The sequence below is a fragment of the Lytechinus variegatus genome, chromosome 16, assembly GCF_018143015.1.
Source record: "Lytechinus variegatus isolate NC3 chromosome 16, Lvar_3.0, whole genome shotgun sequence".
Taxonomy (NCBI): domain Eukaryota; kingdom Metazoa; phylum Echinodermata; class Echinoidea; order Temnopleuroida; family Toxopneustidae; genus Lytechinus; species Lytechinus variegatus.
Window position 1 is genome coordinate 25,767,133 of NC_054755.1, and position 24,488 is coordinate 25,791,620.

The 24,488-nt window shown below is 34.3% G+C and overlaps 1 protein-coding gene across 1 annotated transcript; it reads left to right on the top strand.

Moving 5' to 3' along the window:
- The first annotated feature begins 3,544 nt into the window (after window positions 1–3,544).
- Window positions 3,545–23,814, top strand: LOC121429524. Its single transcript, XM_041626582.1, has 4 exons — window positions 3,545–4,082; window positions 19,886–19,922; window positions 20,805–20,856; window positions 23,767–23,814. Exons 1-4 carry the CDS (start codon window positions 3,806–3,808, stop codon window positions 23,812–23,814), a joined length of 414 nt encoding a protein of 137 aa, XP_041482516.1. The 5' UTR covers window positions 3,545–3,805.
- Window positions 23,815–24,488: the final 674 nt, after the last annotated feature.

Sequence of the window (24,488 nt, forward strand, 5' to 3'; positions counted from 1 at the left end):
TGTTTTCTTGTTCACTTCAATTACCTTTTTGGATGTATAGTATGAAAAGAGACATAATCATAATTCATGGCTTGGCCCCAAAGTTTATATTATTTTGTTTTGAAATCATAGTATTTAGGCTTGAATTTATTTGGTGATGATGATGGTGATGATAATGATGAGGGTGATGGTGACTGATGAAGAGGATGATGATGATGATGCTGCGCTGCTACTGCTGCTGATGATGGTGGTGATGCTGCTGACATGATGATGATGATGAAGACGATGATGGTGATGCTGCTAATGATGATGATGATGATGAAGATGATGATGATGATGGTGGTGATGCTACCGATATGATGATGAAGATGATGATATGATGATGATGATGATGATGATGAAGATGATGATGATGAAGATGATGATGATAACGATGATGAATGATGATGGATGATGATGATGATGATGATGATGATGATGAAGATGATGATGATGATGATGATGAAGATGATGATGATGATGATGACTGTAGACCTACATCAAACGTTAGGGGGAGATTGATGATAATAATTTGAAAGCAATACACGGGTCCATGATGTACAGGAGGGCGGGGATCTAGCTTGGAGCTTTAATTGTCGGAAACATTAATTTAGTAAATGAATCAATTTCTTCTTTTTCAATGACAGTATCTAACTAAAAGGTGAATTATGTGATTTTTACGTGGACAGGGAAGGGTGTTAAGATCGACATATTCACAGCGGAATGGTTGATTTAGAAATTCATGAGCCTTGTCGATCATTCTTCCAAAAAAAATATATTGAAAAGAAAAGCCGATCAAGGTTAGAAGTCTATTCACAATAAACAAGTTACTCACATTAATTTTGCCACGAATTTTTTGTAAAGAAAAATCGATAAATCACCGTACGGTACAGTGCGTCAACTACCTTTCCCAGGAAAGCAAAATAAATAAACAAAATATGTAATCTTTAGTTTTAATTTGAATTTGAATCTATTAACAAACTTCATTTTTTTGCATGAACATTAATTTTGTTTTACAATACATACAATGATAACATAAACAAAAATATTCATAACTGTATGTCGTATAAATCAGCAATACATCTTCCACAGATTTGCAATTATACATATACATTTATATACAAAGAGAAATGACGTATTGAAATTAAACACAGAAAGTATAGCATATAATGCAATATTATGAAGCACAATACATAAGTTATCTATTTATCGATCAGGAAGTAACTAAATGTATATTTAATGATAGAGATATATCGTTGGTGTACATTGGATTTTTTGGATTTTTAGCTTGAATGAAAGTAAAAAAAAAATGTAGTTGATGTTAAAGCTCACCTCTCTTATTTATAATGGTTTTGGTGAACTTATAGAAATTATCAATTATGTTTTCATTATCAAGTTTCATTATGAATATAAATTTGTATTTATCGCTAAGGTCTTTAAACTGTACGACATGAGGAGGATATGATCTGAAGCGTGAGGGTAAATAACTTGTGATTACATCAATTTCATTCTGCATTCCAATTGTAAATTAGCAAATTTGAAAACAGCTGAAATCGGAAAAAAAATATCTGAAATTTAGGCCTATCACTGATAGGCCTAAATTTCAGATATTTTTTCCCGATTTCAGCTGTTTTCAAATTTGCTAATTTACAATTGGAATGCAGAATAAAATTGATGTAATCACAAGTTATTTACCCTCACGCTTCAGATCATATCCTCTTCATGTCGTACCTTTTCAGCCCGGACCATCCCTTTAAGTGATTTTTGTGATAGTCACTTACTTACGAGTATGGATAATTTGGTTTATTTTATTTAGAAATGAGAATATCTAGGGTAAACGATGATCTATTTTAGACCTTTTATTAATGCTCGGTCGTTATGATGAATTAAATGTGCCCTCTTGCGAGCGAAAATCTTTTTTTTTAAATCAATTTTTAAAGTCAAGTCTATCCAGATCGCAAGTTGATTCGTTATAAATAGAACACCCCCCCCCCCCCGGGGAACAAAAACCCACCAAGCATGATACTGAAATCATTTTAATTTTTCAAATTAAATAATGTTAGGGGACTTCAAAAGTTTACCTTGCTTTCACCAAACAGTGTTTGCGTATAGCAGAGCTATTCTATCAAGCAGATTAGAGAGCTGATAGAGCTAGGTACAGTACTTTATTCTGAGAAATGTTTCACATTTGTAGATTTTAATGAAAAAAGTCACCTTTATTGAATTAAAATGTGGATTGCCTATGTTCGGTAAAAAAATCAAATCACGTTATACTTACATGTCTTGTGGCCTTGTGGGTGAAAAAAAATGGATATCGCATACTTCACAAAATTATTAACACATGTGTGTCATTTGGCTTCCTTGTTTTCATAAATCCCAATAATTTTTATGCAAATTTTAAAAATGTTCAATTTGTATTTACATCAAATTTTTGGTCGATGTTGATTTCTTTCATTGCTATGAGTTTTATTTGAATCATTCTATTCTATTTGTTGGATGGGTCGCCCTATTGATTTTAAATGGCAGATATATCGTCGACACCTCGTATATAGTGGCGATGCTCTTCATGTTTTGTTTTGTTTTAATTGTAATTTTATTATTAAAAAAAGGCCACATCCTTTCTGTGTACCATTGTATAAAGGCCCGCTTATTGAAAAAAAAATAACATGGGGGGGGGGGGGGGTGATCCTAAAGTGAGGGGCACCATACCTAAAATAACGGTTTGATTGTTATTTACTATTTTTTTAAACACCTTTACTGAAAATATGTTGGGGGCTGAGTTGATGAAGCCTCCCAATCTCCGATTCGACGCTTTACACGTTTTGCAATTTCGTCCTTATGCGCCAGACAAGGATTATCAGAAGTACAAACACTGGGAAGCAGTTCACCAACATATCTTACAAGTCGTGTCGGTGATTTGACAACTTTCCTTGACTCTGATTGGCTAAGAAGCTCAGTTCTTATGGTAACTGTCACTGTCGGATGAAACATCCGACAAGTCATTTCATCCCCCCCCCTCCCCTGATCATTGGATTTGACACCGCATCCCGAGGCGCAGAAAGCCGCTGACATCGCCTAATTCTATATGAAAGGCCCTAGATCTTCATTGACTGAAACTAAGCACCTATATATGCTCCATAATTTGTTTATATAAAACATCATTGAAAAGGGCAGTGCAGGCAGAAAATTTGAGCGCATATTATGATTATGATTATCACTGGTAAATTCTATTCACCAGGTTTCCCCAAAGGCTAAACTAATTAATGGATCTAGGCCTATAGCCCCGATCCCCCAAAAAAATTGAATTGGTCGGTTATTGGTCGAGTCTCTATTTTATGTAATCCTATAAACTTCCGCTTGAAATAGTAATTGAAAACCTAAAAACTTTAAACGCCTGAAAATCAGGAAGGATAAGTTACCAACATAAATTTCTAGTACATGTTCTGTTATTAAATATTTTTATTTTCTCTGTGAAAATTAGTGTATACGTCATTTTGTACACGTCGCGATCGATTATTATCTGCTTTCATTTCATATTTCGGGATACCTTATTATCGTTGGTCATGGAGAAGGACAATCTGCCGCTGCCTCTCGTGCGAAATTCTTAAAATGTCTTCATTTTGTGGTTTTAAGAGTGATAAACACAAGGATTAGATTGATTCATTACAAGATGAAGGGGAAGGGAGATTAATAATGGACTTTGTTCCACACGACTGTTTGCTTAATGAATTAGACGGCTGGATTTCCCTGTTTGCTGTTCCTTTGGTGAGCTACAACCCCGCTTGGCATGCACGGCCAAGCCGTGCCGGACTACTCTCGGGAAGCTAGCGGTTCAGCGCATCACTCACAACAAGGGACAAAGTCGCGCAGCTGGTGCGATCGGTTGGGCATTTCCAGAGCAGGCAGAGATCTTTCTGATTTGTCTCCCTGCACACACAACGGAAAATCAAGGACTAATTTGTGCTTTAGAAGGAGACCAAGTATGAACTGGGCATCAGTCATGACGGTTTGGAAACGTTTCAGAGTGATCTTTGTCATTGTCGGAGTTCTCTGCATCATTATTGGTGAGCCAAGTTTATAAATTGAAGATGCCATTCATTTTCATGCACGTCTCTAATATTTCTTGTTTGGTCTGTCTGGTTTTTCTGGTAATGCCTGACAATAAAATTTGATCGAAAGTACAATGTCACACTACATTGTCATTGACGATAAGTATAAAGAAGAAATTTTAAGTTAAGTTTTAGCCAGGAAACATTTGGAGAGTAAAATAAAAAAAAATCATGATGTAGGGCTAGATCCATCTAATGAAGTTTACTCTTGTCTCAGCCTGTCTCATCTCTGAGATGCCTGACCCTTTTTGTATAAATCACATGTTTCCAAAAAATAACTACATGTGGAGATCTAAACAAGGTCTACATGTGGAGATCTAAACAAGGTCTCAAAAGTCATTTCCCATTTTTTCTTTTGGTGAAAATTTGATTATCAATTGCCATTTGCTAATACATTAAATTTGAGGATCTGCAAGAATTGTCAAATTGTCAATGGTTGCACCGCCATCGTGGTGTTTGTCATGGAAAACAATAAGCCTAATAATATGCAATCCATGTACTCATTTAATGGACAATGTTATGATAATTGATACTATCAATGGGCCGACCACCAGATACATGAAGGCAAGACCATGTGCTGTTTAGATTGTCTACATGTAGCCGACTGATCTTCCCATCGATAAACAGACCTACTGAGTGACTGCTATCCATGACAAACACTGCAGTTTTTACTTGAGGATTTTACACTGGAATCATAATTCTTTATTACAATCACAAATTATTTCATAATCATTACTTATTTAAAATATATTTTGCTTGTAGGGTAGAGTACATGTATATTGTCTGGAGACTTTGTAGCATTTGATTTGGCAGTGCCAGAGATCTCTGATCTCACTGTAAGAAAGTCTGATTAGATGGAGACGGAGATGATACTCATGAGACAGAACCTATGCCTCGAAATAGATGTCATCAATTTTCAAATTTTGAATTTCAGCATTTTTGATACCATATTTTGGTAGAGCATGATGATATGCACCACTACCGAAATTTTGAACAAATTGGTGCATGGGGGCCTTTGATGTGACCTCATGAAAACATAATTAGCCTCATTGAAGTCAATATATTATTGGCCTGGTTCTATATTTAGTTAGGAACCATGCCAATAAATACATTGACTTCAAATGGGGCTAATTATGTATTCAGGAGGTCATATCTCAGGCACCCATCAGGCCCCATGGATCAATTCCCACCAAATTTTGTAGTGGTGGTATTTCATCATGCTCTACCAAAATATATATAAAAAAAGCTGAAGAAACAAATTATGACATCATCACTTCATTGTCTGTAGGAATGATCCAACCTTCCTACATGTATGTAGGATTGGATTATTTGGATATCATTACATTTCAATGCACATGTTCCAAGATCTTTACACACATGACAGTAAATTTTCATTACCCTTTTACAACCATTTTTATCTTTAAATTATACTATGATGTAATAAGGCAGTAATTGCATAACATTGGGTCACTTGAGTTCAAATTCAAAGTACAAGTGATCTGTTTTTATGAAACAAAGGTTAGCATCTGATTGTAAACTATCATGCTTAAAAAGTGTTCCAGGATCAAATGGTAAATTTTGTGTTGTGGAGGCCTGAGCACTTGATTATTTATGACCATTCAGATAGCAAAATTTGATTTTATCCTGTTAATGCTACATGTATAATAGTCATGTGTGTTTGCTTTAATAAATTACCAGGTTATAGTGCTCAGCAATTAAACCTATTATTGCATTGTGCAACCAGGAACTACATGTACTGTATATGTATTAGAAGCTTTGAGGTGGAATGCATACCTGTCACTGAATTACGTAGCTTATTATAAAAGGATTAACACGTTTTCTCAAGCCTATTGTGAGAATATAGGTGTGTATTGAATAACTTTTGTTGATTTATTCTTCACCAAGAAATATTAGGGCTAAAACAGTAAAAAAAAGGCTACACATACATGTGTATACATGTACGTATACATGTACACATTGGCCTATAAATAACTCAATGCTTAATAATTTGTCAGTTGATGAGGTGCTTCCATGAATTTGTGATAAGTGCATGGACCAGAACACCAGAATAAAAGATGTTAGGCCTAAATACAACCAGGAGAGTCAACTACGTGTACACTACAGACTAGTACACTATGAACTGATTATGTCTGGTTAATCTGTCTCTGGTATATGAATTACATGTACAGTCACCTCTCACATTCATCTCAAATCACTGAGGCATGCAGGAAGCCAATGCAACATGAATCTATGGTAACTTAGACTTAAAAAGAAAGATAATAGAGAGGGATTGAGATAAATCAAGATTAGGATGGGAACTTGAAAAGCTTCATTGTGAAAGCTTTTTTTTAAATGGGAAAAGGTCAAATAGTCAACTTGGACATTATAGAATTAGAATTTGTAAAACACACAGGGATAAATTTGTACACTGTACGTGTGGGGCCGGTGGGAGGAGAGGGGGGGGGGGGGTAATTTTCCTTTCACTGCCTGGCAGCATACAAAGCTGAATTCATATGGAATTTATTTGTAGATTATTAAATGAAAATCAACACGTACAATAGCTAGCTTTTTATACCATATGTTTTTTTACTGTCTTGAGTAGAGTTTATGCTTATACTGAGACAGATCTCAAGTTTAACACTGTCCTTTGTTTATTTTATTTCAATGGGGGGGGGGTCTACAATCTCATTTTTTTTATATATTTATGATAGATGTGCACATGAATTCTGAAGTTGACAACTTCCTAATTATATCCTGCTAAACTGCATGACCAGAGTAGAGGCATTAAATTTTTAGATTAAAATCAAAGTCAAGGTTTATTATTGTTCTCATATCAAGTGTACATTGTACATGTACACGTAGATCTGTCCTGGTACTGGCAAGGGCACTGGAAATCGCCAACACAGATGAGCTCATGTACATGTAGGTGTGTGGATTATGGTGGTATATTTGTTGGAATATGTTGATATTTACCGTAACTTTAATGTTTGCCCAGCCAAGTCCTTGGTCCGCCGATATTTCAAAGACTCATACACACATGTAAAATGCATGTAGAATACTGTTTTTTTTTACATATAACTTTCAACACAACAATTGAATTGAAACTCTTGGATTTATCTGATAATAAACCTCTGTAAAAGTATTACTCTAGTGCCTGCATGCGGTATTTTTAATACAGTACATTTTTATGCAAATTACATTTAAAATATAAAACAATACATGCACAAGTAATATGTATTTTAGCTAGCCTTCAAAAAGTTTTGATGAAATGCTTCGCTGTTCTGTGTACATGTATGTTCATCACCTTCTCTCGAATAACTGAATTGCATGATTTGCATTGCAGTGGAAAGAATGATTTGAAAGGGGAGGAATTTTTGGGTGAATGCGGTTAGGATGGGCTGAGGATTTTAGCTACCCCACCCAATAGAGGATAGTCAATAGACTGAAAGTACTTGTACAAATGGGATTGAATTACCTTTAAATGCAATAAGATGTAATGAATAGGGAGCATCTCTTTTAGGAAAGTACTTAGTCAAACAGAAGCACAGACCATCCATGCAAGTGCTTTGGGAAAGTTTAGCAGATTTTTATTTAATTTTATTTAATTAGTGATTTTAGTTTCATACATGTACACCTAGATGTCTATGACATGCTGATGCACGTTCCACTGTACAACAGTGCCCGTGTTACATGTACATGTAAATGTGAAGTTCACCCTGACAGAAATATTATTGTAAAAAAACTAAAAATAGCATTAAAAATGATAAAAAATAATATGAAGGGTTGAGAAAAGTCCATTAAATCTTCAGAAAGTTATAATTTCAAGTTTATGATTTGTGATGTCATACATGTAGCAACTGCTCCATATGTTACATGTATGTAAAATGCATAAATTTCATTTTTATTAATGGTTCATGATGACTTGAAGTTTCTTTCAGGAGGGGGTGTGAAGTAATGTTCTGTGTACATGTACAGGCTGTATATTAAAGGTAGAATAAAGCCCATTCTCAATTTATTGATAAAATGACATTTCATTGATTTTTTTTTGAATTCACGACATGTGTGGAGCTGCTGGCATGTGACATCTAAAATAGAAAAAAGAATTACAATAATTTTAAAATCTTTGATCATGGATTTTTGGGGATTCTTTTGGTGATGGGTAAAGTTTTCAGCATTCAATGATTTTTGTCTCACCTGCGAAGCAAAGTGAGACTATAGGCGCCGCTTTTCCGACGGCGACGGCGGCGGCGGCGTCAACATCAAATCTTAACCTGAGGTTAAGTTTTTGAAATGATGTCATAACTTAGAAAGTATATGGACCTAGTTAATAAAACTTGGCCATAAGGTTAATCAAGTATTACTGAACATCCTATCAGAGTTTCATGTCACATGACCATGGTCAAAGGTCATTTAGGGTCAATGAACTTAGACCATGTTGGAGGAATCAACATCGAAATCTTAACCTGAGGTTAAGTTTTTGAAATGTCATCATAACTTAGAAAATATATGGACCTAGTTCATGAAACTTGGACATAAGGTTAATCAAGTATCACTGAACATCCTGCATGAGTTTCACGTCACATGACGAAGGTCAAAGGTCATTTAGGGTCAATGAACTTTGGCCGAATTGGGGATATCTGTTGAATTCCCATCATAACTTTGAAAATATATGGACCTAGTTCATGAAACTTGGACATAAGGTTAATCAAGTATCACTGAACATCCTGCATGAGTTTCATGTCACATGACCAAGGTCAAAGGTCATTTAGGGTCAATGAACTTTGGCCGAATTGGGGATATCTGTTGAATTCCCATCATAACTTTGAAAGTTTATGGATCTGATTCATGAAACTTGGACATAATAGTAATCAAGTATCACAGAACATCCTGTGCGCGTTTCAGGTCTCATGATTAAGGTCAAAGGTCATTTAGGGTCAATGAACTTTGGCCGAATCGGGGGTATCTGTTGAATTACCATCATAACTTTGAAAGTTTGTTGGTCTAGTTCATTAAACTTGGACATTAGAGTAATCAAGTATCACTGAACATCCTGTTCGAGTTTCAGGTCACATGATCAAGGTCAAAGGTCATGTAAGGTTAATGAACTTTGGCCATGTTGGGGTTTTTTGTTGAATAACCATCATATCTCTGTAAGTTTATTGGTCTAGTTCATAAAAAAGGGAAATAAGAGTAACCATGTATCACTGAACATCTTGTGCGAGTTAGAGTAGTATTCAAAGTGAGCACTGCTGCTATATTGAACCGCGTGATGCAGGTGAGACGGCCAGAGGCATTCCACTTGTTTATTATTTGCATGTATTTATTTATTGATTTATTTTTATTAATTTTTTTTGGGGGTTAAAGTATTTTTAAAAAACTGTTAAGTGAACCGAAGGCCTCTGACCTCAAACAGTACTATACATGTAGTCACTCAAGGAAAGTTGTCTGAACAAGTGAAAATACATGTACATGTAACCCTGCCAATGGCTTGCCTTGTGTACTATACGGAAGGCCAACTTCCCCAACAGAAAGTTGTGTATCTGTGCTAGTCTTATGTGAAGGCCCACTTGTTGATTAAAGTTTCGATCAGGGTCAGTGCCTGTAGAATATTATTTATTATATTTTATAACACATTCAACTTTATTCTTTCAAACTGAAAAAAAATTGAGATCAGTCCGAACGTGTATGAATATCTGAAAAGCGTGTAGGCGCAATGATCTATAGGCCTACATTGTTCAGAATCCGGAGATCAATTTGTTTTGAATGAACTACATGCTCTCATACAAGATGATGTAATTTAGTCCACTAGGAAACAATGGAAGCAGAGCAGGTATTCAAAATATAGGGCAAGCCAGACATAAATCAATGTTGTTTTGTGTATGATATACATGTATGTACACTGTAGAATAGATTGAATGAAGTGTCTGGCTTGCATGTCCTACATTTTGAAACACGTTTGTTCTATCATGGACCTATTACAAAAGTTCTATATATACAGTAACTCACAAGTTTGTGTATGGTTACTATGGTATTTGAGTTTTCAATGCAAACCCAAACTATCTCATTAAAAAAGAAAGAAAAGTCACTCCCAATGAAAATTTAGAGTTTTGTTGGTCGTCTTTTTTTTATGGTGAATTTATTGCATTGGTAACACACTTTTGCCATTGCCACTTTTGCCATATATGGAGAAAGGTTGAAATGAAATGAAGAGGGAAAAGATAGTACATGTACATCAGGCAGAACAATATTTTTATTGGGGGGGGGGGGCTATTTTCCATGATTTACTGCCCAAATCTGCAACATTTGAAAAGCTTTATCATTTTACTGATTATGACTATTCCAAGGATTTTTTTTTAGTTTCTGGGCTTTAAAAAAATTTCGGGGGGCAAAATCACCCAAGCGGCCTAGCCCCTGTGTATTTTTTTCCTGATAGTGATACTAATGCTCATGTAGCCGGCCTATGTTTCAAAGGTTCCAATGAGAGCCCAGCTGAACTTCAAGCTTCAAGTTGTCATTGTAAAGTTATTCTCTTTCAATCAGAATGTTGATTTGTTTCCATCAACTTTCACGATTCAGATTTGCTCCAGTTGTCTCTGACCTTTGCAGTGACTCTGACCCACTTTCAAAAGAGCGTGGATAAACAATATTGAAATGGATTCAGTAGTCAAGGACTTTTCACAGTAGTCAAGTCAAAGAAAACTGTAGTTTTCAAAACAGATAAATTTGGTGGAAAAAACAACACAACATAAAGAACAAACTGGAGTGGATCTACACCTGTTTGGCATAGTTGACCGTAGGACTAGCCGCCAAGGCCTATTTTTCAATATTAGGGGAAAATGAATTAAAAAATCAACAGAATATCTCTGAAATTATTCATTCGGTTGCATCGTGTTTTCAGTGTTTACATAATTTGTTTGGCTATCGTGAGCTTTCTTCGCAGAGAGTGAGTGGTGACAACTTTTCAAAAGTTGTTTTTGGTATGATGTTTCCATGCATGTACTATGTAGGCCTCCATGTTTTTGGCAAGAGAAGAGTGGAAATTACTAGTACTGTAGGCCCTACAGTTTTTTTTTTCATATGATGATGACCAGGAAATACATAACTATTTTTTGAAATTATAAAGTGAAACTTAAAATGCTAAAACTTTTTTTTATTTTGATGAAATTTCAGTGTTATGCTGTTAATAGTTTTTTGTTCTTTTATATTTAATATTAAAATGAACTTTCTGTTGAGATGGGCTTGCCCTTTACAGGTAATCCATTGGTTTGGCTCAGAGCTGAAGCAAGAATAGCCAGACTGAACTGATGGAGACAGTGGTTAAGATTTTTTATTTTTTATTTTATTATTATTATTATTTATTTATTATTTTATTTATTTATTTTTTTTGGGGGGAGTAGGGCATGATTACATGTCGCATAATTTGACCAATGCAGTGATGCCTTTTATACCGCATGAAACGGGGAATTCATGTGCAAATCTAGGTCAGACTTGAAAATGGAGCGCTGTGGCCCAGTGGATTAGTCTCCAGACTTTGAAGTAGAGGATCGTGGGTTCAAATCCAAGCCATTACGTAGTTTCAGCAAGAAATTTATCCACATTGTGCTGCACTCGACCCAGATGAGGTGATAATTGATTGGATACCTGGAATTGCAAGCAGCGCTCCCATTTGCTGATTCAGTATAATCCTGTTTAATACACATTAAGTAGTACAGAAGTGATGACATCACACAAAAAATCTATTTTGATTTCAGCATTTTTGATACCATATTTTGGTAGAGCATGATGATGAAATACCTCCTCCACAACCCGAATTCGGTGGGAATCGGTCCACGGGGGCCAGCGTAGGAAATACATACATTGGACATGAGGGCGACGGCCGATTTTGCCCTAATGACATCCTGAATTGCCCCTAAAAAGTAAAAATCCCCCAGAATGCATGCTTTGGGGGTGACCATTCTTTCTAGAGTCACCACAAGATCTGTCACTAATAGTTTTACAAGACTATTTAGAAAATCAGTATTTATTATTCCTATGGCAGATTCCCAGAATAATGATATTTGCATTTAATACATGTACATGTACTGTGTAATTGCTGGTATAGCCCCTACAATTCTGCAATCACCCCAATGTGGAAAAATAGATCTCCCCTCAAAAATGAAAATTATTTCCAACCCTGGGCCCGAGAAATGATTTCATGAATACATAATTACCCCCATTAAAATTAATAATTTATTGGCTTGGTTCTAAATGTTAAAGCCTGTGTATAGCTTTGGTAAAGGGTCAAAATGTGACTGATAATCGAATATCATCTAATATGACAGTCTTACTGAAGTGTAGAGACCGTTAGATATTTTTCCAAATGCACTTCTCTGAGAAAATTTCAAATATTCAAATCTTGGATATATAGCGCCCTCTCTCGGCGATGCATGTTTTAAATTAAAAAAAATGGGCATTCAAGCACTTATCTTATAAATTTAGTGATTAGATATCCAAAAGTTACAGACAAAGAACATATCTTGAAAGTTTCAGCCAATTCCATGATTTGGAATAGGATGTAATTGAAAGACAAAAACACACAGATATTTTAATTTGATCGGGTGGCCCGATCAAGTTAAATTTCCATGTAAAATCGCAAAATTTATCCTGTAAAACACATTTTCATTTCATATCCTCCACATCATAACTGTTATAGGGCATATCCATTCATATTAGCTAGCAATGAATTGGAATAGTGATAGGTGCATTTTGGTGGATTTACCAAAACTATACACAGGCTTTAAGAACCAGGTCAGTATTTATGTACGTTGACTGATTCACATCAAATATGGGTCGTGGGGGTGTATTTAATCATGCTCTACAAAAATATGGTTTGCAAAAAAGGAAAATTGATATTATGATAACGTCACACTTCGGTACTCAAGTACCCTTTTTACACATGCTTAGATTTCCTTAACCCCATACTATAGTACGGGGTTAAGCTTAGCCCACTTTCTTTTTACACAGCATTTTTGCAAAGTGGGCTAACCCCACCTTTAATACGGGATTATTTGGCCTGCAAAAAAGCAGGGTTATCCCTGCAATTGCGGTGCTAAGAGCGATAGTACAGGGTTAAGATTGCTAGTGTAAAACAAAAGTGGGCTAAGTGCTCCCATCCATGCCCCGCAACAGAGCCGGTCCTGTTGTCCAATCAGAGGTAAGCATAGTGAATATTCATGAACAGCGAACACGGTGATGAGAAAAAGCGCGCTCCATGAGTCAGCGAGTTGGAATTCGTGTTTTAATACTTTTCTCATCGACGCTCGTGAATATTCATGAGCTACCACTAGTCTGGGGTTAGCGAGTTTCGTGTGTGAAAAGCAAGCATTCCTTATCCGCGGTTAGCAATAACAATTTGGCATGTGTGAAAAGGGAAAAAAAATAGTACGCGGTTAGGGAGAGTAAGGGGTTAGCGATAGTCCGGGGCTAAGAAAATCCTGTGTAAAAAGGGTATATTACATCTCATTTTATACTGAACTTTGTAAAGTCTAATGACTGTTTATGACTAGTCTAATCCGCAGTCACACATATCCTAATTGGCAGTTGTAATCAATAGTTTGTTTGAAGAGAAGTCTAAATCAAGTGAAAAAGTACTGCGCTTTGATATTCATACAGGTACATGTACATTCCCTGTGATAATCTAACATTCAGATGCCAGTAGCATGCTTTGGCAAAATTGGGAAAATGCACAGGTTTTAACCATTGCCAGTCCTGAAACTAGTTCATGTTTGCATATTATAATACTAGGCCCCTTTTGATAGTCTCTGACAAAAAAGGTGGAACCTTATGATAACCATAACAATGCAATCCATCCATGTATCAAACCACAAAACCACACATAGTATAGTTCATTCACCAATCCACAAAAAGTTGTAAACCAATCACAATAGCTTTCAAGTTCATGACTGCCTTACCATGTGAACAGAATTTTGGTTTTCAAAAACCATGCTGAGTTCATACAGTGAACAGGTACATGTATGCAATGTTATCTAAATTCAAATAAATAAATTTTTGGTGGATACTGTACTATACCTCAAGGTTTGTTTCAATTAAGGACTGTCTTTGGTGCAATATGAAGAACATTATTTGAGTTTCAACACCGAAAATTCTCTCCAAAGCCCATATAAGATGATTTTGGTATAAAAGTAAACTGTACCAAAGTTTAAACAAAGCTTGTGATTTCAGATGATTCTGTGGGTTCACAATTTCAAAGTTGTTCAAAGGCAAGATATTGGTGAAAGGGTGATAGGGGAGGATAAAAGTGCTTGATACTAGGTCTAAAATACTATTATAAAAATATATCATTCACTTTTCCCAGACAGTCCAGTACAGTACATAGTATCATACATACATGTATATACTACAGTACAATACAAATGAATTAAATAGTACCCTACCATACTACTGTCTTGTTATCTACAAGACCTATTGATGCTAAAATCTTCAATTTTAATTTTACCATTTGCCATGTGAACATTACACATCTCTTGAAATATGTACATTATCTCTAGTATTATTTTTGTGTTTAGGAAGTAGACTAGGAAGAACTTTTGGGTGGAGTTCCATACCTCTTTTTCACCCGAGACAATGTAAACAGAACATAACAATAAGATCCCCTTTTCACCAGGGATTCCCTGTTTTTCCCCTCTGTGTGTGTACATAAAACAGAAAGGATTTGTTACATAACCCATCTTCACTTTAAGAGTTATCTCACTTTTCGTAAGTTTTCGGTCACTGAGGGGACAGGTTTTTATGTTGAAACAGACAGTTATGATCCTTCTCATTCACATGCACATGTAAACATATTGAATAGTAAGAGTTTGGGTTGAATAAACATTGTTTAATACAAGAAGCCCACACCCACCGCTCGTGTATTTGTGCAATTCTGCCTGTACATGTACATGCACAAATTCACAAACTTACATAACCTGTATATACAGTGTCCATTTGGGTGACACACCTTCAGTATCAGTGGGAAATTGTGATCATCTATCACAAGCTTGTGGATAAGCTATTTTTGTCAATTTTGGAATATTCTTGTTGTTGTAAGTATTATGTACATACTGTACATCATGTGTTTTAAGAATGCTAAGAATCCCTAGATTCATAAGATTATGTTGATCATGCATCTTGTAGGTGAATGTCTTTTTAATCATACTTGTATTTTGGTTTGTGACTTTGTGTTGTAGGATCAAATTGATTCTTTTCAATATTGAGTGATACATTGTAGACATACATGTACATGTACGGGCGAGGGCAGAGTGACGTCACATCCGCTTTATTGAACAACAGCACTGACTTCAATAGTCAAATGAGAATGCTAGCAAATCCATCTTCCTAATTGGTTTCCTGAACCGGTTTCCAGTAAACTAGTTTTAGAAAGCATAATGAGAACAGGGTCTAAGAAGAGTCTGTCATTATAATTTGCATACATGTAGCTATCATAAATGTACATTTACATGATTACGAAGAAAGTGTGTGAGCAAACACTCCAATACATGTGTAATTGCATCATGAAAGACAATTTATAGATGAAAACGCTTTGTTCAAATCATAAAAGAGTATGTTTTGTTCAAATCATTCAAAAGAATATACCTGAACAGGTATTCAATATGACAAAACATTAACAGCTTGTAGGCCCTACAATTGAACCTGAATCCTCTTGTTGTTTTCGTCTTTGCTGTGGCTTTGATTGGTTCCCGGGAATAATTTTTTTTTATTTCACTGTGATACAAATACTAATGGTATACATGTACATGATGTACATGTACATGTATGAGAATAGACCAGATGTTGGTTTGTAATTTATTAAAGGAGAAGTTCACCATAAAAAAGCAGAAAAACTGGAAAAATACATCTAGGTGAAGCCTGAAGGTTTGATGAAAATATATTGATTTAACGCATACAGTGTTAAAGAAATTAAGAAAATCATTAAGTTTTTGATTTGTGAATTTATTGTATAGATACGACTAGCTCCCCAATTATGTGATATGAATAGACCAGTTCGTAGCTACTTCATGGGCAATTTTGGTCAAATTACCTTTCATTTCTTTCATCATGATAGGCAGATTTCAAAGCAAGATATTACATAAGCTTGCCTTACATAGCAGGATGAAGAAATTGAATAGACCAGGTGACTAGAATAGCACACCAATGAACACTTAAAGGACAAGTCCACCCCAACAAAAACTTGATTTGAATAAAAAGAGAAAAATTCAACAAGCATAACATTGAAAATTTCATCAAAATCGGATGTAAAATAAGAAAATTATGGCATTTTAAAGTTTCGCTTATTTTCAACAAAATAGTTAAATGAACGAGCCAGTTACATCCAAATGAGAGAGTTGATGACATCACTCACTCACTATTTCTTTTGTATTTTATTATATGAAATATTTTCATTTTCTCATCATTGTCATGTGAAATGAAGTTTCATTCATCCCTGAACAAGTGGAATTCCATTATTTTAACATTTTGTGCTTCAGGCAAGGAGGTCCTAATCGTCAAATTCGTAAAAATTGAAATATTGTATAATTCAAACAATAAAAAACAAAAGAAATAGTGAGTGAGTGACATCATCGACTCTCTCATTTGGATGTAACTGGCTCGTTCATATAACTGTTTTGTTGAAAATAAGCGAAACTTTGAAATGTCATAACTTTCTTATTTTACATCCGATTTTGATGAAATTTTCAGCATTGTGCTTGTCTGATTTTTCTCTATTGATTCAAATCAACATTTTTCTGAGGTGGACTTGACCTTTAAAGAAAATCATTAAGTTTTTAAGTTTTTGATTTGTGAATTCATACACGTATATACGAGTAGCTCCCCAATTATGTGATATGAATTTTATGAATTCCAAGTTGATGAATGAAAATAGTTCTTTTTATAGGAGGGGTAATAAATGATGTGTCTGGTGAAATACATGTATCCACCACACAAATAAAATAATTGGCAATTTTTAAAGAAAATTGCATTTTGGGGAATGTATCACATGACACACATGCATAGTGTCTGAAGGAACTTCTTGTTTGTGATGTTGCACAAATCAAATATTAAAGCAAAAAAAAAACCTCTGATAGTTTTTGATGGATTCTCATTAGACCTTTACCAATATTCTTTTCTAATTTTTCCAACTTTTTGTCAGGGTGAATTTCCACTTTAAAGAGAAATTCCAGTAGTTGCAGTAAACACTGATTTCATGAGAAAGTCTGTAAAACAAGGATTAATTGTCAGTATATCATCGAGGATCTAGATCTGGTAGAGTTACATTAACTGAACTTCGTGAATCTTGAAATCTACGCTGAAAAATATTCACACCGAAGATCTCCAACACAGATAAGCGCACATGGGACAATGTATACTTACATGTATTACTTAGAGCGTCAGGCCCGACGCCCTACCCGAATCCTGTGCTTATTTGCTGATTTCTCAGCAATTACACAATTTCTTCCAGAATCCTTTGGCACATGCGTTTTATTTATACAAACAGACACTTTGGTGGTCATTTCATTGGATTCTGTACGAACTCATTTTGATATCGTTACCAAAACTAGCATTTACCTTTAAGCAGCAGTTCCCAAGGAAGCAGGATACATGTACATGTATGTGTACGCTTTAAAGGGATGGTCCGGGCTGAAAATATTTATATCTTAATACATATATATGTAGAGTAGAATTCACTGAGCAAAATGCAAAAAAAATTCATCAAAATTGGATAACAAATAATAAAGTTATTGAAGTTTAAAGTTTAGCAATATTTTGTAAAAACAGTCATAAATATTCATTACATGTAGGTGGCTGATGATGTCACATCCTTTCTTTCCGTTTTCTTATGTTATTGCATAAATCATAATTTATTCATTATTTCATACTTGTGTGAATAATATGTTTCCCTTATAAAGAAATAAGTTGCAGCAATAAATATCTATTCACTTAATCAGTTGTCAATCAGAATTTTCTAGTTCTTGGAGGAAAAAAATTGAATAAACCTAATTTCTTGTAATAAAATACAAAAGAACAAGTGGGGATATGACATCAGCCAACCTAATGAATATTCATGATGACTGTTTTCACAAAATACTGTTAAACTTTAAAATTCAATAACTTTGCTATTTGTAATCTGAGTTTTATGAAATTTTAGGCATTTTGCTCAGTGAATTCTAATCTATTACATGTAAGTTATAAATACTTTCAGCCCAGACCATCCCTTTAAAACTGTACTAGTTGTGCTCCCTTTAAGTATCTAGTGCTAGCTAAAACCATGGAGAAGTTTAATAGTTTATATAGGTTTATATAAAGATGCGAAAAGCATGACACAACCAACCTGTGGCCACTTTTCATTAAAAATACAAAGATTAAAAAAAACCAAGTATTTAAAACCTGATGACATTTTTGTGACATCTTGGTTGATTGCATGGAGATTTATTGCAATCACTTCCATTAAAAATACAAACCACATGGTGATCAATAGTAGATTCAACCAAGAAATCAATATGTCAATCACACTTCCATTATTCAATTTTATTGATGTAATGTTTAGATTTAATCATCATGAGAAAGCTATACACTGTATTATACCGGTACTGAATGTCACTTGCTTGCAAGCTCTCAAAGGGGTATTACTCCAGACTGAAAATATTATGATTAGAACAGATAAAGGAATTTCATTTTTTCAATTTCAATTTATTTACACTCTCAATAAAAACATGAAAAAACGCAAGGTAAAAAAGTAAAACATTGTGACAACATACAAAAAACATGAGAATGAGGGGCCAACAAAAAAGAGCATATAGCCTTATTGAGCATTGACCCAACAACTATAGGACAAAATCAATAAATATTACAAAAAAGATAACATAAATGAAAACATATATTAACACATACATGTACAAAGCAAAAAAAGCAGACAAACAAAACACTGAAAAATTGATCAAAATCGGACAAGGAATAACAAAGTTATGATATTTGAAAGATTTGCATTGATCCATTGAAACAGTTATAGACCTGTCTTCATGAATATTCAATGAGCAAACCGATGATATGATAATCCCACTTCTTCTAAAAAAAAATGAAATTAGAAATGAAATTCATATTTTATTCCACCAAGAACAAAAATGATTGATTGACAACTGATCCAGTGTCTTTTTAATAGATATTCATTGCTGCAACTTATTTCATTACATGTGAGAAATATCATTCACAGATGTATGAAAAAAATGAAACCATTAAATTTCATTTAATAACATAAGTAATAGGAAAGTTGGGATGTTACATGTATGTCATCAGCCCACCTCATGAATATTTATGATGATGTGCATGTAAATTTTTCACACAATATTTTAAAATTCAATATCTTTACTTCGATAACTCATTTGATATCAGACTTTAATGAAATTTTCAGCATTTTGCTCTGTGAATTTTGTAGTTATAGATATCAATATTTTCAGCTTGGAGTACCCCTTTCAGTTATTGCACACGGGACAAGTATTGTACCTCTTGGGCAGAGGGCATGGGTTCTTGTTATTCATGCCATTCCTATAAGTTTTATATGTACATTGTACCTCTGTAAATTCATGAGGTATTATATTTTTCAAATGGCTTTCTAAGTTTATAATTCAATTTATGCATAATTGCATATTATACACATTGCCTGCCAAGGAAATAATATCATATATTGACCTCTGCAAATTGATTTGTTTCCTTTAATATCTTTTTAACAGGTGTCTGGGGTCAGGGTCATAGAGAAGAGACAGAAGAGTGAGTATAATCTGAATTTTCTTTGTTTATTTTCTGTTTAATATTTTAATATTTAAAAATTTCTATTTTCTATTTAATACAGTAAAAATGCTGTTTAAATTTTGTGCAATGCTGTTTACTGTAAAATGAAAATTACTTTAGTTGTTATACAAATTAAACAACCATGGTTGATTTATGGAGAATCAAATATTAAAAAAGAAACTTTGTTGTTTAAGATTTTAAACATTTGTTAAATCAGTTTGAACAACTACACTGTAAGGTTAATGTACATGTAGTAAATAGTGCTGTTTAAAAAAGTTTAAACAGCGTCTTTACTCTGTAGCAATAAAAGGCTCATCTAAAAGACTTGAATTATAGAGGGTTGGATGTATAAACTGTAAAAGTTGAAAGAACATGATTTTTTTCTGGGATTCATACATGTATGATGCAAGAAATTTAATTGAATTGAATGTATTTATTTTCGTGTATAGGAAATTCCTTTCACATCGGGTTTACAAAGTTACAAATACATATGCACATACACAGAATGATTAGACTTTGTGGGATTGCATACACATACAAACTGCTGTATATGTTATTTCAAATATGATAGAATGAGTACAATTGCAGATATATAAATCAATCAAATTGAATTGGAAGGGCATTTAATATAGAATTTCATTCAATAGGATTTGGAAAAAAAGGTTTGTTTACGTGAATGCAAATATTAATATGACAACATTCAGATAAATAAAATATTAATGTAAAGGCATTTTATGTTCTCAAATAGACTATACACTATGATGATTGATGAACTACCTGTAGTTCATGAATATAATGACAATCATATGAATTCATTTTGGTTTATTTTATGACCTATTCTCTCCTATTCCTGATGAACAGATTATTTAAATTAGGAGCAGCTGATATGGATGTAGAAAGCCAAGTTAGAAAGGTCAGTGAAACATTTATAAACTCATCAAAAGTGTTTACAGTGTTTGTATACTGCCTGCTTTATTACTTAATCCATCTTCTTCTTTTATTATTATAGTAAATTCCATCAACTTTCAGTATAATATGCAAAGTAAAATACTTATAGAGGAGATAGCAAAAAAAAGCAAGAGGTCTTTTACCCTGCTCTACTTTGACAAAAGGAAGTTATAGTTTCATTTTGTTAAAGGACAAGTCCATCCCAATAAAAAGTTGATTTGAATTAAGGAGCAAATTCCAACAAGCATGACACTGAAAATTTCATGGAAATTGGATGTGAATTATTAAAGAAAGAAATGACATTTGAAAGTTTCGCTTAATTTTGCTAACAGTTATATGCACATCCTGGTCGGTATGAAAATGAGCAGACTGATGACATCACCCACTCACTATTTCTTTTGTATTTTATTACATGAAATGCTAAAATTCTAATTTTCTCATTGTCCTGTGAACCAAATTTTATTCCTCCGTGAACATGTAGAATGATCAACATTTTAAAAGTTTAACTTGAAGTCAAGTTGGTCCTTGTTGTCAAATCTGTAAAAATTGAAATATTGTATAATTCAAACAATTCCAAAGTAGAATCTGGAGCCTTAAGTTGGTGACCACACACAACACACCTCCAGTTTAAACACCTTTATGGAGTCTTTTGGAGGAATCCTACCAAGTACCATGTACCAAGTAAAAAAAAAAATAGTGAGAGGGGGACATCATCGACTCTCATTTGCATATCACTGAGTTGTGCATAACTGTTTTGTAATAAAACAAACTTTAAAAATGTCATAACTTTCTTAGTTTACATCAAAATTTTAAGAAAATTTTCATCATCATGCTAGTTTTTGATTTTTCTCTATCCTTTCCAATCAACATTTTTCTGGGTTGGACTTGACCTGTAAAGTTGTAACAAAAGTCACAGCAGTTTAATTCTCTGTAAAAGAACAAAATTCAAACTGTGATTTATATAACACAAATGAATTGACATCCTGATATATTATTAAATTAGCCATATCTTGATAATGATAATAGCTGGATTTATAAAGTGCTTTTTGCCAGAGGATACAAAGCGCTGCTATTTTTACCCCGGCTTTAGCTTGAGCTACACCATCACCGGTGCTCAGTGCATGCCGGGTACCCATTCACCTCACCTGGGTCGAGTGCAGCACAGTGTAGATAAATTTCTTGCTGAAGGAAAACATGTCATGGCTAGGATTCATATCCACGACTCTCTGTTTGAAAGACAAGAGTCAGAACAACTAGACCACATCGCGCCCACATAATATCTATGAACAAATATACCTAATAGCAGCATCATTTAAAAAAAAATTGCTGTGAAAAAGGAATCAAATTGTATAATATAAAGACCTTTTTCTCTTTGATGCTTTCTTTTGTCAAAGTAGGGCAATATGATAGATTTGCTACCTGGTATAATGAATCAAATTGCATAACGGTTTGCCTTTTGAGGGTTGGGATCTTTTCGAGTAATTGTCCTGAACTAAAATGGCATTTAACCCAAATCTTGAACCCTTGCCCTTTTCGACTTTAAGTGTTTTCCTTTATTTTCAAGTGCTTGTGTATATAATGGCATTATTGAAGCTAGCATTTTGAAGTTCTCTTTTAATAGCACGCACACTCAGTTACAAAGTAGATTGAGAGGCAAATGTTTGTAGAGGTTACCATTATCGTAAGTGTAAATTATCATTGAAGCAGACCTTGTTTGGTCAGTGCACTTGGAAACATAGACACAAGGGTTACCTAGATGGCATTTATTTGGCCAATCCTTAGAATGAAATATCTTAATTTGTCTATGGCACCTTAAAATGTGAGTGACCCAATTAGGATATTAAAGGGAAGTCGGGATACAGTCTTGAAATAAGATTAATTCAATGTAATAAAAAAATATGTGGAGAACCTCAGTCTCGAAAGAATTTTGTATTATTTTTAGGTGATTCCCAGGCATTGGCTGGTGCTCATTTACCTCCTAATCTTGTATTGCTTCCATTGTATTTTGTCACGTAACATCTTGCCTGGAAATGAAATAAATCAAAAGAAGAATAAAATGGCGGATTTTCATTTGTTTTCACAGGATACCAAATATTTTTTTTCTTCAAACCTCTGCTAGAGTGCCATGTAAAATATTGAGTGAATTCGGTATTATTGATTGATTGGTGGTGATTTTTTACCTGATTGCTAAGAAAGCATGAATGCTTGTAATCAAGCAACCAGAGGACCAACGGCTTAAGGTCCTCTCCGAAGGACCTGGTACTGAGGATTTATGCTACAGTCATACTAATAAAACTGACTGGAATCGACCTACACTATGATGTCTAGGAATAAAAGTGATAGATTTGGTCGCTGGCCTGGGTCCAGTCTTACAAAGAGTTATGATTGATCTGATCAATCGTAACTATGGAAATCCATCAGTGTCATAATTTTTTCAACGAAAAATTTGCACAATGTCCTTTGTATGCAAAGAGAAGCGCAATGAATTATCAAGAAAACAATGAATGCATGAATATACATCATACATTGTAGCTAGAAAATATTTTGAACAAACATGCATAATAGATGTTGATGTTGCTGGCCGTCCATAGTTGCGATTGATCGGATCAATCGTTACTCTTTGTATGACGGGGCCCAAGGTTGGTGACTTAACATAAAATTCTGCAAATCTAGCATGTCTTCCTTTACTTTATAAGAGATCTCACTGTTGGTTAGATTAGCTAATAAAAAAGAAAGAAAATGACACAGGCCAAATACACAATTCATTCATACTCACTGTATATAATTGTTTGAGCAGTAACAGTATGCATGAAAATTGATATGAAATTATGATTTTCTAATGTCCTTTTCTGTTCATCTTTCCCCCTCTTCACAGGCTGTGCAGCCACTTGAACAAAGAATAGATGCCATAGAGAAACAGTAAGTTAAACATTTCAAGTTTCTGTTTTTTCATATTTATTTATTAATACCAAAAAGCAAAAAAGTTCTGTGAATTTTTTAAAGTTGTAAAAAGTTTTAATCTATTGTAGATGGGGATATCTGCCCCAAAGGTGATTCCATTGTGATGTAGTCTGCTGTGCAAACCCTTTATAATTCAAGTTAAAACGGTCTGAATTTAACATGCAGCCTATGGTCCCTGACCCTGCCAACGACTTCTGTACACTACAGAAGGCCCCGTCCTCTAGTTCAAGAATTAAAATAGCAAGTTGTAGCTGTGCTAGTCTTATGTGAAGACCCACTCATTGATCACAGGTTCAATCAAGGGTCTGCACCTGCAGACTAATGGTGATGTGGGTCATAGGGGGAGCCCCTCCTTTTTATACTCCAATGCAATAAATGTCTTTTTTTTTCATTTTGAAATAAAATGAAAATAAAAATGAAATAATTGTCATTTATTTCATTTTTTTCACTTAATTACATCCCTCATATTATGAAGCCATATAACAATATGCTATCTACATGCATGTTATATCCCATTAATACTGCCCTAAGGGAAAAGGTAATTGAGGAGAACACCATAATTTCCGGAATAGCACATGATAAATGGTTGTCCTTGCCACCTGTCAAAATCTATTCACCAAGTCACCAATCTGATAT

Bases quoted from the DNA above. Each gene is read 5' to 3' on its own strand.
- LOC121429524 (XM_041626582.1), top strand. From the start codon at position 3,806: ATGCACGGCCAAGCCGTGCCGGACTACTCTCGGGAAGCTAGCGGTTCA. The intron at 4,083-19,885 runs GTGAGCCAAGTT...TCTTTTTAACAG, and splicing joins AGTTCTCTGCATCATTATTG to GTGTCTGGGGTCAGGGTCAT. The intron at 19,923-20,804 runs GTGAGTATAATC...CCTGATGAACAG, and splicing joins CATAGAGAAGAGACAGAAGA to ATTATTTAAATTAGGAGCAG.